The 17,386-nt window shown below is 43.1% G+C and overlaps 1 protein-coding gene across 3 annotated transcripts in view; it reads right to left on the bottom strand.

Annotated features, from left to right (window-relative positions):
- Crem (cAMP responsive element modulator) overlaps positions 1–17,072 on the bottom strand; it is an 80,576-nt gene extending 63,504 nt beyond the window's left edge. For all 3 annotated transcript variants that reach the window (XM_057787322.1, XM_057787327.1, XM_057787325.1), the window contains exons 1-2: positions 16,923–17,072; positions 4,015–4,111 (exon numbers count right to left, since the gene is read on the bottom strand). In XM_057787322.1, coding sequence (XP_057643305.1) covers positions 4,015–4,058 — 44 coding nt within the window. In that variant the 5' untranslated portion in view covers positions 4,059–4,111; positions 16,923–17,072. The remainder of the gene's footprint in view (positions 1–4,014; positions 4,112–16,922) is intronic.
- Positions 17,073–17,386: the final 314 nt, after the last annotated feature.

The raw sequence follows: 17,386 nt of genomic DNA, 5'->3' as shown, positions 1-17,386 counted from the left end.
AGCAGGCAGCTTCTAAAAACAAGTCTCCCAGCAAAGTAGAATCAGTAAGAATTGAGTACCTTCCTGCAGGTCCCAGTTATGTATTTGCTCAGTCATTCATCCAATTTAAAGCTCTAAGACGGGAAGCCCAGGGTATATGCATGCCAGGCAGTACTCTACCACTGACATATATCCTCAGACCCTCAGTTAGCAATACGGGAAAAATCACTGTTCAAAAAATAACTTTTGTAAGCCGGGCGGTGGTGGCGCACGCCTTTAATCCCAGCACTCAGGAGGCAGAGGCAGGCGGATCTCTGTGAGTTCGAAACCAGCCTGGTCTACAAAAGCTAGTTCCAGGACAGGCTCCAAAAAACCACAGAGAAACCCTGTCTCGAAAAACCAAAAAAAAAAAATAAAAATAAAAAAAAATAATAACTTTTGTTACATTTTTACTTCTGAACTCATTTTATGTTAATGGTTTATATATGGTATCTTTCTATAAGGTAATCATATTACAGAAAGTTTTATTCTATTAAGAGAAAATTAGTCATCAGAGAATGCAAATTAAAACAACTCTGAGATTCCATCTTACACCTGTAAGAATGGCCAAGATCAAAAACACTGATGACAACTTATGTTGAAGAGGTTATGGGGTAAAGGGAATATTCCTGCATTGCTGGTGGGAATGCAAGCTGGTACAGACCCTTTAGATGTCAGTGTGGTGATTTCCCAGAAAATTAGGAAACAACCTTCCTCAAGACCCAGTAATACCACTTTTGGGTATATATCCAAAGGATGCTCAATCGTGCCACATGGACATATGCTCAACTATGTTCATAGCAGCTTTGTTTGTCATAGCCAGAACCTGGAAACAACCTAAATACCCCTTGACCAAAGAATGGATAAGGAAAATGTGGTATATTTACACAATGGAGTACTACACAGCAGAAAAAAAAATAATGACATCTTGAAATTTGCAGGCAAATGGATGGAGCTAGAAAACATCATTTTGGGTTTTTTTTTTAATTTTTTAAATTTTTTATGATTTTTTATCTTTATTTTACGTGCATTGGTGTGAAGGTGTCAGATCCCCTGGAACCGGATTTTCAGACAGTTATGAGCTGCCATGTGGGTGCTGGGAGTTGAACCCGGGTCCTCTGGAAGAGCAGTCAGTGCTCTTAACTGCTGAGCCATCTCTCCAGCCCCGAAAACATCATTTTGAATGAGGTGACCCAGACCCAGAAAGACAATCATCACATGTACTCACTCATAAGTGGTTTTTAAACATAAAGCAAAGAAAACCAGCCCACAATTCACAATCCCAGAGAACTGGGACAACAATGAGGACCCTAAGAGAGATATACATAGATCTAATCTACATGGGAAGTAGAAAAAGACAAGATCTCCTGAGTAAATTAGGAGCATGGGGACCTTGGGCAAGGGTTGAAGAAGAGGGGAGAGGTAGGGAGAGGATTAGAGAAAAATATAGAGCTCAATAAAAATCAATTTAAACAAACAAACAAACAAAAAGAAAGACAGAAAGAAAGAAAAATATAAAAGCCAGATGTGATGGTTTGAATGGGTCCCCCATAGACTCAAATATTTAAACACTTGGCTCTTGGCTGGTGGAGCTGTTAGGGGAGCTTATGAAACGTCTATGAAGTAGAGCTGTGCTATAGGAAGATGCCCCTCGGGGAGGACTCTGAGAATACATACACTCTATCCACTTCCAGTTGCTCTCTGCTTCCTGTTTGTGAATAAATATGTGGTCTCTCAGCTTTCTTCTCTAACTGCCTGCTGCTCTGCCCATTCCCACACCCCCAATTATGGAGTCTAACCCTCTGGAATCTCAAGTCAAAATAAACTCTTTCTTCCTAAAGCAGTTTTTGGTTACGAAGTTTTATCACAGCACCAAAAAGTAACAAATGCACCAGGCAAAGTAGCAAACGCCTCTAATTCATAGTAGGATCAGACAGTAGTATCAAAAGTTCAAGGCCAGTCTCAACTACATGGTGAGTATGAGGCAAGCCTGGATGGACTGAAAGAGTCAGTCTCAAAATACTTCCCCAATAAGAAAGAAAGAAAATATATAAAATGCAGACAAAATAAAGCTAAATTAAAACAGTAATGTATTTATCAGCTAGCATTCCAGATTAAGCACCAGATTCTACAAATCCTTCATCTAGGTGTTTCAGTTACTTTCTTGGCTTTTCAATACCCATCACCTGAATCCCAGCCTTCTACTCACACATCTGTCCACTGTCCACACTAAAAGGTCGTCTTCATACTTAAATATTTGATCATGACAATTTAAGAGTAACTATAACAAATGAACACCTATAGTCTACTGTGAGAAATGTTCTTCCTTTAATATTTCTAATATTTTATCCATTATTGCCTTCCATCACAGTATCTGTATGTGGATGGGGCTGGGGTTGGGAGTGGTGTGCTAGCTTTGAGATGGCCTCTTACTATGTAGGCCAGGCAGGCCTTGAACTTGTGAATCGTAGCCTCCCAAGTGCTGAGATTGCAGTCCTACCATGATCTTTTTATTTTCGGGGTTTGAAGACAAGGTTTCTCTGTGTAGCTCTGGTTGTCCTAGAACTAGCTCTGTAGACTAGGCTGGTCTCGAACTCACAGAGATCCGCCTGCCTCTGCCTCCCAAGTGCTGGGATTAAAAGCGTGCACCACCAACTCCTAGTTGGAACTTCTTAAACTGTATGAAGTATGATACATATGAAATGCTTTGAGACCACAGGCAGAAATTATGATATCTGCTGAAAATGGGGCCACATGAGCAGTAATACTGAAGGTTATGTAGGCAAGAAAAAGAACAGAAAAAAGGGGAAAATATTTTAAATAAATGTTATCATGGGCACCAGTAAGCAATCTTAAAAGTGAGGATCAAAGGAGAGAAAAGGAAGCACAGTCCAAAAATTCTAACTGAAAAAATAAGACAGTTTTAAAAGCATAATTAACTAGTGATCTTGTAGTTTGGGGTCTTTCCACTTTATAAAAACAAATTAAGACTGGTAAATGACTAAATTATCCTGGGAATATTTTCATCTGTTCTAAAGAAATATAATACAGTTGAAGAAAAAACTCATTAATGCATTTTTTTAAAGACTGATTAGGTGTCAGTAGCCCAGACTGGTCTCAAGCTTTGCTATGTAATCCTCATTCTCCTATCTATACAGCTGGAGTGCTGGGACTTGAGGCCTGCACCACCAGGTCCACTTTATTTGCTGCTAAGGCTAGAACTTGGGGCTTTGTGCATGCTAGGCAAGTACTCTTATCAACTAGCTGCATCTCCAGGCCAAAGTGTGCTCCTATTTTCAAGTACTTTTACCAGAAAAGGCATAGAAAAATTATTTTCTCATTACAGATATAGTCAACTGATGAAACAGAATGTTTTCTGAGGGTAATTAAAAGAAAACGTGAAGATTTCTGATTTGTAAAATGCTCTGGAGAGTCTCTTCTCCTTTTCAAAGTATAATAGCAAGGGAGACGCCTCAGACTCAGAGGACTCCTCTAATTCTTTTTTTTTTATTTTTTTATTTTTTTTGGTTTTTCGAGACAGGGTTTCTCTGTGGTTTTGGAGCCTGTCCTGGAACTAGCTCTTGTAGACCAGGCTGGTCTCGAACTCACAGAGATCTGCCTGCCTCTGCCTCCCAAGTGCTGGGATTAAAGGCGTGCGCCACCACCGCCCAGCGACTCCTCTAATTCTATGATTCCCCTAAGTCATCCACATCCAGATAGGCATGCCCACTTTTGAGCTGAAGATGCCACCAGAACTCAGAAAAGCCAAATGTGAGCACCTGTTTCAGCTGCATCCCCTATTCTGCTATGCAGAGTACATTGTAGAACCAGAAGGCCCTAGCTGGACGGCTGAGTGATATGAGTATATGCCATCACAACATAGATGCAGGAACACATGAAGACATGCGTGTACACAGACACCACTAATTTTCTTATCACTGGAACTTTTGGCTCTAGGCAAGACTTTCCAAAGAAGAGGGAAACATATCCACCTACCTTACATTTGTCCTCATATACTTTTTTCTGACACATTTGCTCATTATTATTACATGTGTAATTAATGCTTTGCTCCTTCCCTGTTTTCTTCTTTATCCTGCAGTAAAATCACAATGTTGAATTAGGAGGTCATAATAGTTTGTTTTTAAAAAATTAAATTTCTCAGTGCTGAGCTAGAAATTTCTCTCTCTCTCTCTCTCTCTCTCTCTCCTTTTTATCATTTTTTGAGACAGGGGTTTTTTTTAGCCCTTTCTGGCCTGGAACTTGCTATGTAGCTCTGGCTGGCTTACATCATACTACAGAGATCTGACTGCCTCTGCCTCTCAGTATAACACTCAGTTATCCACTATTTACAAAGGCAAAGGCAACTTCATAAACTTAATGAGAATATGAGCAAAGGGGTCAAGACCATGATGGGGACACCCACTGACACAGTCTATCTGAGCTAATGGGAGCTCACCAACACCTGCCAGACAGGGAAGGAACCAGCATAGGGCCAAACTAGTGTCCCTCTGAGTGTGGCTGACAATTGTATGGCTAGGGCAGACTGAGGGGACATTGGCAGTGGCACCAGGATTTATCCCTACTGCTTGTACTGGTTTTTTTGGGAACCTATTCTCTTTGGATGGAAACATTGCTCAGCCTAGATATATATAGTAGGGAGGGCTTTGAACCTTCTCCAAAGCAATGTGCCTTACCCTCTCTGAGGATGGGATGGGGAGTGGGGAGGGGGAAATGGAGGGAATGGAAGGAGGGGAGGGAGTGGGAACTTGGATTGGTATGTGTAATGAAAAAAGATAGTTTGTTTTCTTTTTTAAATAAAAACCAAAAAGATAATGATTTTTATCATTTTATCTTTTTTTAGAGACTTAGTTTATTTTTTAAGTGTGGTATCCATCCCCCTAGAGAGTATAGATGCCTACAGAGGCCAGAGGTGTCAGATCCCCTGAATGTGGTGCTAGGACTTAAACTTGGGTCCTCTGAAGAGTAGTATGTGTTCTTAACTGCTGGAACCATCTCTCCAGACTAAATTTATCATTTTCTTAAATTTCACTCCATTGCAATAAAATTTTCAGCCACTTTCTTTTACCTTAAATTCAACATTGAGTTTTGGCAGAAAATTTTTTTCTCTTTTTTTTTTTTTTTTTTTGGTTTTTCGAGACAGGGTTTCTCTGTGGTTTTGGAGCCTGTCCTGCAACTAGCTCTTGTAGACCAGGCTGGACTTGAACTCACAGAGATTCGCCTGCCTCTGCCTCCCGAGTGCTGGGATTAAAGGCGTGCGCCACCAACGCTCGGCAAATTTTTTTCTCTTGAAAAATAGTCTCACTAGTCAGCTCTGGCTGGCCTTGAACTTACAGAGACCCTCCCACCTCCGTGTTAAGTGCTGGGACTACAGGTGTGCAGTACAGGACCAGCCTGCACTCTAAACTACCACCTCATCCAAAAAAACTCCCTCTCAGTCACTTTAAATGGCTGGTATGGACAGCCAGAGCTACACAGGGAAACCCTGTCTCAAAAAAACAAACGAATAAACAAACACACAGGCTGGTGCCTAAGTAAGTAAAATATTTTTAGAGTCATGTAAAAAGGCTCATCTGGTAAAGCTACTTGCTGCCAAGCCTAAGGGCCTGGGTTCAATCCCTGGAACCAATGCAAAGACAAGAGAACAGATTCCCACTGGCCTTCATATATGCCTTGTCTCAGGCATCCATAGATGCAAACATATGTGTATACACACGCACACACGTGCACACACACAAAATAACTGTAGAAAGAAATAGGCTGGGCAGGGTTGCACACACCTTTAATCCCAGCACTTAGGAGGCAAAGGCAGCAGGATCCCTGTTAGTTCAAGGCCAGCCTGATCTATAGATAGAGTTACAGGACAGCCAGGACTGTAACACAGAGAAACCCTGTCTAAAAAATAATAATAATAATAAAGGGGGAGGAGGGTTGAAGAAAGGGGCTCAAGAAATGGCGCAATTAGCCGGGCGATGGTGGCGCACGCCTTTAATCCCAGCACTCGGGAGGCAGAGGCAGGCGGATCTCTGTGAGTTCGAGACCAGCCTGGTCTACAGAGCTAGTTCCAGGACAGGCTCCAAAACCACAGAGAAACCCTTTCTCGAAAAACAAAAAAACAAAACAACAACAACAAAAAAAGATGGCTTAACTGATAAGGCATTTGCTATATAAGCCTGGTGGTCTGACTTCAATCCCCAGAACCCATGAAAAGGGAGAAGGAGAGAACCAACTTGACAAAGTTGTCCTCTGATCTAAAAACATGGCATACAAGCCCCGCCCCCCCACAATAATACTAATATAAAATTTTTAATAACAAAGGGCACCATTCCTTGATATTAACCCTTATTGTTAATTATATAATGCTAGCATTTCATGAGGAAACATCCTCTTTAAAATTTCTATAACCAAGAGAAAGGATAGGAACCATTGGTTCATTAAACAGTGATCATTATCTGTTACATGTCAAGCTCTTATGCAAAATCCTGGCGACATTGGAGAGCAGAGTGTAGACAGTCTGCTCTCCAAGAGCCTGCAGTCTAAAGGAGGAACAAATATATAAACAAAGAATAATGATAATATCTGATCACAGGACAACAGAATAGAAAATAACTCATACCTATATTTCACTACAAAATATTTTAATTCATCAAATAATCTTCTTAATTTTTAGTTTTATTATTTTATATGAGGAGGTGGACAAGTGGATGTCAGAAGATAACTTTGTGGAATCAATTCTCTCCTTTCAATATAAGATTCAGAAATTAAAGTCTGATCATCAGGCATGCATAGCAAGCACTTTTACCCACTAAACCATCCTTTCTGTCCTGAATAAATGATATACTCTGTAGCTGTTGCTTGTTATTGAAACAAAGTATCACTGTGTAGACCTCACTTCCTGGAGCTCACTATATAGACCAGCTGGGTTTGAATTTACAAAGACTCAACCTGCCTCCAGGGTGCTAGGATTAAAGATATTTGCCACCATGCCCAGACTGAAAAACATAAATGTTCCTAAAGTAAGGGGGAGGAGGGGGGAATCTCTGCACTTGAGAGGTAGAGACAGGCAGATCTTTGTGAGCTCAAGGATACTCTGGTCTAAATGCAAGTTCCAGGCCAGCTAAGACTAAACTGTGAGACTAACTCTCAAAATGACAACAAAGAAAACATCACAATGTAAAAGAAAAAATATGAGGAAAAGGTATTCAGTGAAACTCAGGCGCAGCCACTCACTTCCTCTTCCTAGTGACAGTCAGCACTGTGACCAGCTTCCTGGCATTGCAAGTGTGACAAAAGATTAGCCTCAATAACAAACTAGATTCTGGCATGGAATTATCAGAGAAATAATTCATTCGACCCTCTCTCTAAGATGCTCTCTCTGGTTAGCTACCAAGTTGCCAAATCTATAGGATACTTTTTAGGCTCCATTTTCCTTAATGCCTCTTCAGCATTCCCCACTTTGCTTAAATTCTAACCCTCTTGAACTCTGTGTAACACTACCTTCTGCTTTTTCTTCCACATCATTTAGCCCTTTGTTCTGTCTTGATTTTTGGTTCTGAAACAAGATCTTGAGGCTTGACTGATGGCCTGATGGCTAAGAGCACTGGCTGCTCTTCCGGAAAGCCAGGATTCTCTTCCCAAAACCCACATGGTGGTCACAACCATCCATAATTCCAGTCCCAGAGGAACTGAAAGCCTCTGAAGACTCCGAAGGTACTAAGCATGAACATAATACAGAGGCATAGACACAAATAAAACACACACAAAATAAAATAAAATAAACACTTGAAACAGGATTTCACTCTAGCTCAACCTGGTTTCAAACTCATGATGATCCTCCGACCTCAGCCTTCCAAGTGCCGCTGAGGTCACTCACAGGCATGAGCCTGTATAAACCACATCTGTTGATCCACTCTTTAAAAATCGGCATTAGAGCCGGGCGGTGGTGGCGCATGCCTTTAATCCCAGCACTCGGGAGGCAGAGGCAGGTGGATCTCTATGAGTTCGAGACCAGCCTGATCTACAGAGCTAGTTCCAGGACAGGCTCCAAAAACCACAGAGAAACTCTGTCTCGAAAAACCAAAAAAAAAAAAAAAAATTGGCATTAGGGGGCTGGAGAGATGGCTCAGTAGTTAAGCTCTTCCAAAGGTCCTGAGTTCAATTCCCAGCAACCACATGATGGCTCACAACCATCTGTAATGAGGTCTGGTGCCCTCTTCTAGCCTGCAGACATACACACAGACAGAATATTGTATACATAATAAATAAATTTTAAAAATTGGCATTACAGCTCGGTGTGGTGGTGCACGTCTTTAATTCTAACACTGGGAAGGCAGTGAGCTCAATGCTAGCCTGGTCTAAGTAGAACGTTCCAGGCAAGCCTGTGCTATACAGTGAGACTGTCTCAAAAAAGCAAACAAACAAAACAAACAAACAAGGTTAGTTTTCCACAGGCCTCCAGGAACAACAATGCTCCACACACTTCCTAGGCCATTTCATCTTCGTTTCATGATTCTCAAATTTCACTTCAAACTACACTTCTTCCGAACATCAGGCTCCCAAGATTCTGCCAGGTGTCTCTGATGGGCTCACAGGTCTCAAACACATGTTCAAAGTTAACCCAAAGCGCCCTCCCCATCCAGCAGGTGTCTCCTGCTGTACTGATTTCGCTGACTGGCAGAACTACCGACTCAGAACCCTAGCAGTTCTCTCCCTTCACACCATACCTTTGTCCCCAGTTCCTGAGGTGGAAATGTGGCTGACCAGTTCAGACACTGATGGAGTTGGGTAAAGAGCATTGTGAGTTGATGGAGTATGAACTGGAGTTCTACCCCTTATGAGCTCTGTGAGCTCAACACTTACCAAATATCCATTCTCTGCAGCCACATCATTGAATGTACCACGATTAATTAAAACCCAGAAACAGAGATTGGGGCTCAACCTGAAAACCAGAAAAACAAAGCAGCCAGCCACTGACTCTTACATCTACCTCAGTCTGAAAATGGCGATCCTGCCTCCAGGAATCTCAGAACGAGACTGAGAGCTGTCTCCTCCCATTTTATAATCCTCTCTAGTTCTTGGATTAAAGGCATGCACCACTACAGCTCAATTTCTACAGTAAACTAGCATGGCTACTGGAATTAAAGGTGTGTGCCACCACTGCCTGGTCTGCATGGCTACTGGGATTAAAGGTGCGTGCCACCACTGCCTGGTCTGTATGGCTACTGGGATTAAAGGTATGCACCACCACTGCCTGGTCTGCATGGCTACTGGGATTAAAGCTGTGTGCCACCACTGCCTGGTCTGCATGGCTACTGGGATTAAAGGTATGTGCCATCACTGCCTGGTCTGCATGGCTACTGGGATTAAAGGTATGCGCCATCACTGTCTGGTCTGCATGGCTCATCAGTGCAGCTGTTTTACTCTCTGATCCTCAGGCCAGCTTTACTTATTAAAATACAAATGAAATATCACTACATCCAGCTGTTCTTGGAATGTGGGATTAGAATCACTATTCAGTCCCGATAATTCTATCTCCTAATGTCATCGTCCCTTCAACTTATTCACTCTGCCGTGCTTCTAGCTACCACCCTAGTCATATTCTGGCAAGAGGAAATCCTTACCTCCTACACCTCACTCAAACCTCTCAACTTCTTGCAATCCGCTTCATTTGGTCACAGCACTGTTTGAAATGCTATTTCCTCGCCTGAAATTACCCATAGTTCCCTTCATCTTAAGGACAAATATGCAAAGTTCTAAGCATACTGACTTTAGCGATTTGTGGGACATTTAAAGCTCATTTTAAGGGCACTGAGGGGTTAAAGAATGCAGTTCCATCATTTCCAGCCCCCAGGTTCAGAAGGACTTTGTGAGGATTTGTTGAAGCAGAGTTCCCAGTTTATTTCAGTATGAACCATGCATGATTTGAAATTTTTAATTGTTTTTATGTGTGATTGTATATGTAGTATTAGAGATTAAACCTAGGGCCTAATGCAGGTTAGGCAAGCACTCTACCACTAAAGTACACTCCTAGTTGGGGAGTTGTGTGTGAGTTTTGTTTTTTGGTATTTCAAGCAGATTCTCTGTAGTTCAGAATACCCACAAACTGGCAGTAATCCTCCTGCCTGAGTATCCTGAATGCTGGTCATAAGCATTGGGCAAATAACAGTTTCTATTAAGTACAAAACCTTAGTTCAAAAATTCCTTTTCCTAGATCTAGATTTCTGAAGACATTTGGTGGGAACTTGTGTACCCATGAAAACTTGATTACAGAAACAGCGCCTGGCACTAATATGTTGCTTTGTTTTCGCTCCCTGGCATAAAAGCTTCAATTAATTACAATGCTCTGTCAGCACCCATCTGTCGCGGTCCCCCTCGGCCAGCAAGAAGGACGCAACACGGGAGCTCTTCCTGCCGCAGTTTATTCAGGACTTTTAGACAATGCGTTCTCTTTCCTTTTCTCTATCTACCTCTACCTCCCCCCCCCCCCCCCCGCCCTCTCTCTCTGGGCAAACCTCTCCCAGCCCTTAAGTAGGCCTGGGCCGCCAACCCCAGATTGCCAGGTGGGCACTGCCCATAGGTCCACGCATATGCAAGCAGCTGACAATCATTGAGTGATAATAGCATAAGTCAGGCCTAATTGATATTAGGAGTTGATTATCACAGAGAGCACTCGCTTTCCGGATCGCGGAGGGCGGGAGCCAGCACTATCAGGTGCGGCTCCATGCAGCTCTCTACACATTGCCATCAGGTGTGACTCCACACGGCTCTCTACACCCATCAACATCCACGAAGAACATAGAAAAAACTGTATTAGATTTGGAGCATTATAGACATGAACTATGCTTTGGTTAACTGAACAAATATTACAATGTAACGTTCTAGAGAAAAATGAATATATATAAAGAATTTTCTTTCTTTCTTTTTTTTTTTTTTTTGGTTTTTTTTTTTCGAGACAGGGTTTCTCTGTGGTTTTGGAGCCTGTCCTGGAACTAGCTCTTGTAGACCAGGCTGGTCTCGAACTCACAGAGATCCGCCTGCCTTGCCTCCCAATATAAAGAATTTTCTAACAAAGCACATAACCCAGCACTCAGAAGGCGGAGGCCAAATGCCAACTGGCCGATGACCTCCACTCCTATGAAACCTACGACTGCAGTTCCCTAGCCACCAAAGGCTTGGCAGCAGTATCTGTTTAATTAGTAAATGTGATTATTATCAGACCTCATTATGCTAGACACATGTGCTGAAGTTTTAGAACTGTGTTAAACAGTATTTTAGATGATAAAATCATTTAAAAAGAAAGCTACACCTCTGAAAACTAAGCTACATGTTTTGAAAGTGACTTTTACCTAGTGTGTGTGTGTTTATTGGGGGGCTACAGAGATAGCTCAACCGTTCTGAGCACTTGCTGTTCTTCCAGAGGGCACAAGTTCAAAATGAAGAAGTGGCTCACAACCATGAGTAATTCCTCCAGCTATGGGAGGTCTGACTCTGACAGCTCTGGCCGCTTTTGGCACCTGCATTTACATTCATATACCAACACGAAGATACAAACACATAATTAATAATGACTTTTAATTTTTTGCTTTGGGCTGTATACTATAGTTAGAGATAAATACAACACACTGTGGAGGTATTATTTTAAAAATAAAAGTACTTCATGAGACATGTATATAACAATCAAAGTTTTAGGGTTTTATTCCTTTTTAAATACCAACAGTAAAATCTTTAAATCTTTCACTGCTAAGTTTTTGCAAGAAATTGTTGAAAGAAAAAAAGAAAAAGAATTCAAAACTAAAACTATAATTAGCATAACCAAAAAACTATGTCTATGAGACTGTGCAGAGTGGTGAGAACACCTGGCATTTTCCATTGCTCTATACCACATTACCACAAACACCGGGGGGCGGGGAGGCATGTGCAAACAAAACACCCATACACATAAAATTTATAAAAATAAAAATATTAAAATTTATAAAAATAAAGACATGAATATGAGAAAATTGATACTTGAATTAGCCATTATTCAGAGAGAAGAATTTAAACAGTTATTATACTTACCTAATTTGATTCTGGCTTGAGTATCTGAACAGAATACCTAAGGGGCTGGAGAGATGACTCAGTGATTAAAAGCACTCGTTGCTCTTGCAAAACTTGGGTTCTAGGGCTGGAGAGATGGCTCAGAGGTTAAGAGCATTGCCTGCTCTTCCAAAGGTCCTGAGTTCAATTCCCAGCAACCACATGGTGGCTCACAACCATCTGTAATGCCCTCTTCTGGCATACACACAGACAGAATAGTGTATACATAATAAATAAATATTAAAAAAAAAAACTTGGGTTCTATTCCCAGCACTCATACAGTGGCTCACAAGCATCTGTAACTCAGTTTCAGGGGATCAGACAACTTCTTCTGGCCTCGTGAGTAATAGGCACGCATGTGCTACACAGACATACATGCATGCAAAACACATGTGTAAAATAAAAATCTGTTTTAAAACGTCTTTAAGTAACATGACTAACCAAATGTATTTTACAAATACAACATCTGCCCAGCACCTGAGATGTAGAAGCAAGAGGACTATTAGTTCAAGGCCACCCTCAGCTACACAGGAAGTTTGAGTCTAGCCTGGGTAACATGAGACTTTTGCCTCAAAATAAACAAATAAAAATAAAGCATTCTAGGCTATAAAGATAGCTCAGAGAGCAAGAATGCTTGCTCTGTAAGAATGAAGACCTGGGGACCTGAGTTCAAATTTCCAGCACTCACCTAAAGAGTTAGGCATGACTGTGCATGCCATTAACCCCAGAGATAGTTATCCCAAGAGCTCTCTGGCCACCCAGCCTGGCTCAAATGGAAAGCTTACAGGTCAGCAAGAGTCTCAAGGAAATACAGCAAAAAGCAATAGACAACACTCTGTGTCTTGCTCTGGCCTCTGCAACGCACACACAGAATATACTGCACACTCATGTGAACACACACACACACAATCATAAAAAATAAAAGCATCCAGAGCATCTGGATGTGTCTTTCTTTATACATGATAAAGTTGTCCTAATTCCAAACCTGGAGGCTTTCATCCTACCAAATTAAGATGAGCCTGTAGCTTAGTGGTAGAGTATTTGCCTAGCAAATGCAAAGCCCGGGTTTGATATTTGTTACTCATCATTGAAGAAAAAGGATTCTCTGAAAACATTCATGATGGTCTGATGAGAAAGGCCTCCAAAGGCTCTAATATTTGAATGCTTGGTCTGTGATTGGTAGAACTATTTGGGAAGGATTAGGACAGTGGCTCTCAACCTTCCTAACGTTGTGACCCTTCTTTAATACAGTTCCTCATGTTGTAGTGAACCATAAAATTATTTTCACTACTACTCATAATCAAGTTTGCTACTGTTCTGAATCATAAATATCTGATATCAAGATACCTGTGAAAGGGTCACGACCCACAGGTTGAAACCACTGGATTAGGAGGTGTGGCTTTGTTGGACCAGGTGTATCATTGGTGTGAGCTTTGAGGTTTCAAAAGCCCACATCATCCCCAGTTAGTTCTCTCTGCCTAATGCTTATGGAGCAGATCCAGGTACTCAGCTACCACTGCAGCACCATGTCTATCTGCCTGCTGCCATGCTCCCCATCATGATGGTCATGGGCTCTAAGCCCAATTAAATGCTTTCTTTTTTAAGCATGTCTTGGTCATGGTATTTTGTCATGACAATAAAAAAATAACCAAGACAACATTTTCAAGCAAAATAAAACTGCACCATCAAAGAGAAATAAATTGAGACACTATTCTATTCTGAGCTGCAAGGGGATCCCAAGGTGAAGAGCAACTTGGTTTTACGTGAGAAGAAGGTCTCCACAAAACAAAGACAACTTCCTCTAAAATTACCAGTGATTTTCTTTTTTTTTTTCTTTTTTTCCTTTTAGTTTTTTATTTGGCTTCCCCCATCTAAAGACACAGTCTGACTGACCAGTGATTTTCTTTCTACTCTTATTACAGCATTAGTAAACAAAGCTTCCAGTCTGACACATCACACTCATTACTATACAGTTATCATGGTGGAAAAAACTTCATGTAGCCGGGTGATGATGGCGCATATCTTTAATCCCAGCACTCATGAGGCAGAAGCAAGCAGACTTCTGAGTTCAAGGCCAGCCTGGCCTACAGTGAGTTCCAGAACAGCCAGGGCTATACAGAGAAACCCTGTCTCAAAAAACAAAACAAAAACCTTCATGTATTTCCTCTGTGGGGTGGTATGGTGATTGAAGCTACCCAGGGGCTCTCCAACACTAGACAGTGTTACAGCACTAAAGTGAAGGAATTATTGATGCCCATTGTGTTACAGGTGAGACATTTTTCCTAACATCTCTGTGTTTAAGTTCCTGAATTGATAATTTTGAAACGACATCCAATGTTCTTATGTCTTCTCAAAGCTGTTTTTGGTCAAGTCTGGTGGCACACACGTATTAATTCCAGCACTTGGGAAGGCTGAGGCAGAACGACAAGTTCAAGGACATCTTGGGACACACAGTGAGATCCTGTCTCAAAACAAACAACAAAAATTGTTTTCATATATGAAACTCATCAGTTCAATAAAGTAAAAATACACTTTGAAATTTCAGATATTTCAGGTTTACTTCCTCTCAACCAATAGTTCTAACACTGTTGTAAAAGTTACAGCCTCTCAACGGCAAGAGTTCACACTGTTCAGTTTCATTTCTACAGAGTCTACCTAAACAGACTGGAGAGCTGTCTTGGCTATTAACAACCCTTCCTGTTCCTCCAGAGGACCTGAGTTCAGATCCCAACTCCCAAACCAGGCAGCTCCAAGGGATCACACACACACTTTTCTGACCTCAGAGAGCATCCAAATATACATAGCAGCATATGTGTCCGCTCTCTCTCTCTCTCTCTCTCACACACACACACACACATACCTTAAAAAAATTAATTTTTTAAAATTATTTAAAGTCTATCTAAATGGGACAGGGTAATTGTAAGCATCCCAGCAGACTGCCTACCTTCAGCAATAGCCTGACTCAATTTTTTTTTTTTTTTTTTTTTTTTTTTTTTGGTTTTTCGAGACAGGGTTTCTCTGTGGCTTTGGAGCCTGTCCTGGAACTAGCTCTTGTAGATCAGGCTGGTCTCGAACTCACAGAGATCCGCCTGCCTCTGCCTCCCAAGTGCTGGGATTAAAGGCATATGCCACCACCGCCCGGCACCTGACTCAATTTTATGGCCCAATATTTATTCAGATGATATTAAGAGAAAGAAAATGAGAAATGCTTATATTAGAAAAGATTTGGTCAGGATTCCCATGTATCTTAATATTTTTTGATAATATGCTATATTCTAAGCAAGACTGGGTGAGCATGCAGTCATTTACCTCTGTAAAGACCAGAATATAGTCTATCCTCTTTGGTGTTGGAGCATGTTAAATTTTCAGTATAGGGAAATTTCATTAACTTTTGGGCACAATGTAAAAGTAAAAAGACTAAAAGTTCCTCTGTGTTTATACATTTAAAAATTTATTCATATCTTACAAACAGATACACTGTAACTACAATTTCACACTTCCAAAATTACACATGAAGCACTGTCACTTGGGAAAACTAGTTACACTGATCTATTTACAGTTTCACCAAAATAGCTCGGATCATTTCAGTGTTTAGAATGACAACTACAGTTCACATGTGAAGGATTAAAACCTCTTTCCAAAGTTTTGTTTGGTTAAACATACATAATATGTCACTATGGTAAATCCCAGCACTCAGGAGGTGACGTGGGGGGGCGGGGAATCAGAGGTTCAAGGTCATCCATCACATAACCAGTTCACCAGTTCAAGAATCTGGGTTACTTGAGACTCTCAAAAAAAAAAAAAAAAAAAAAAAAAAAAAAAAAGCAAGCCGGGCGGTGGTGGCGCACGCCTTTAATCCCAGCACTCGGGAGGCAGAGGCAGGCGGATCTCTGTGAGTTCGAGGCCAGCCTGGTCTACAAGAGCTAGTTCCAGGACAGGCACCAAAGCTACCAAAAAAAAAAAAAGCTTCGGATAAATAATCACATTTATTGGACAAAACAATCTGAGAAGGAGTCTGAAGTTCAGAGATTCAAAGAACAGGTATGTTACGAAGGGAAACAAGCTTGTTACCAAAAACTGAAAGAAAGACGTGGCGGCCGGGGTGAAAATACGATCATAAACTATTATTGCAATTAATGTGATGCTGGATGAAGGCAGTCCGGTCGGCCCCGCCTCACACCGTGCAGAAAAGCAGGCGGTCACCTAAACCACGCGGATCAAGGGGCTCTAGGTCGACTTTGGGGCGACGGCGAGCAGACACCAGCTTTCCCAGGTGGGGGGTTGGCAGCGTAAGCGTCTGCCGCGGAAAGCTGGCAGTTGATGACAGAGGGGAGAACTCCCCTACTACGCGGCTCTGGGGATTCAAGTCAGCAGAGACCCACGGGACCCCAACTGCGCCTCGCTGTGCCGCTCCCCCTCCCCCGACACACCGGCTCTGTGGCGTGTGGGGACCAGATGGCTCGATCGTGGCGGCTCCGCGTCTCGCTTTTTGAAGACGTGGGGTTCGTTATTTCTCTATCTACACCGCGTACGCAGCGCTGGGGCGAAGGCGTGACGGCGGCCCCGGGGCCGCTGAGGAGCCCGAGCTGCCGCCCGGCTTTCCCGCCGGCACCAAGGTGAAGCGCGGACGGCCGGCTGCCCGCTCGGGACTTTCTGAGCTCTCCGTGGCGAGCCGCGAGCGGGCGGGCGGCGGTGCGGGCAGGGCAGGGCCGGGCAGTGCGGGCCGGGCCGGGCCGGGCCGGGCGGAAGGCCCGGTCCCGAGCAGCCGCCGCCCGCCGCGGGCTGTGATGCGAGGCTGGCGCGCCACTTACCCGCCGCGAAGGGTTTACGTAGCGGGCTCGTCACTGATTACGACGGGAGGAGGTGGGGACGCAGAGCCCGACGGCCGCCGCCCAGGCAACCCGGCGACGGCGGCCCCACGTCGCACCCACGTCAGCTCTGATGCGGTCGTCGCGGCCTCTCCGCCGACGCGAACAGAAAGTAGCGCGAGCAGCCGACCTAACTGGGGCCTCGGGGCCTCCGGCCCCGCCCTCCCCTCCCCCACGCCCACCGCCTCCGAAGCGGGCGGAGGAGGAAAAAAGTCGCAGGCTCGAACTCTGCCCCCTGCTGGCCGTCAGCGGGATTGCAGAGCTGACAACCCAACAATTAAATAGAACGGGGGGAGGGCGGGGCCTTGGTGGGCGGGGTTAGCACTTGGGGGCGGGGCTACTGAAGCGTTAGTCTGGTGGAGCCGAATACTAAGAGGGGGCTAAGGGATGGGGTAGGAAACCGGAAG

Source organism: Chionomys nivalis, chromosome 13, assembly GCF_950005125.1.
Source record: "Chionomys nivalis chromosome 13, mChiNiv1.1, whole genome shotgun sequence".
NCBI classification, from domain to species: Eukaryota; Metazoa; Chordata; class Mammalia; order Rodentia; family Cricetidae; genus Chionomys; species Chionomys nivalis.
This window is presented reverse-complemented; position numbering and strand designations above follow the sequence as displayed.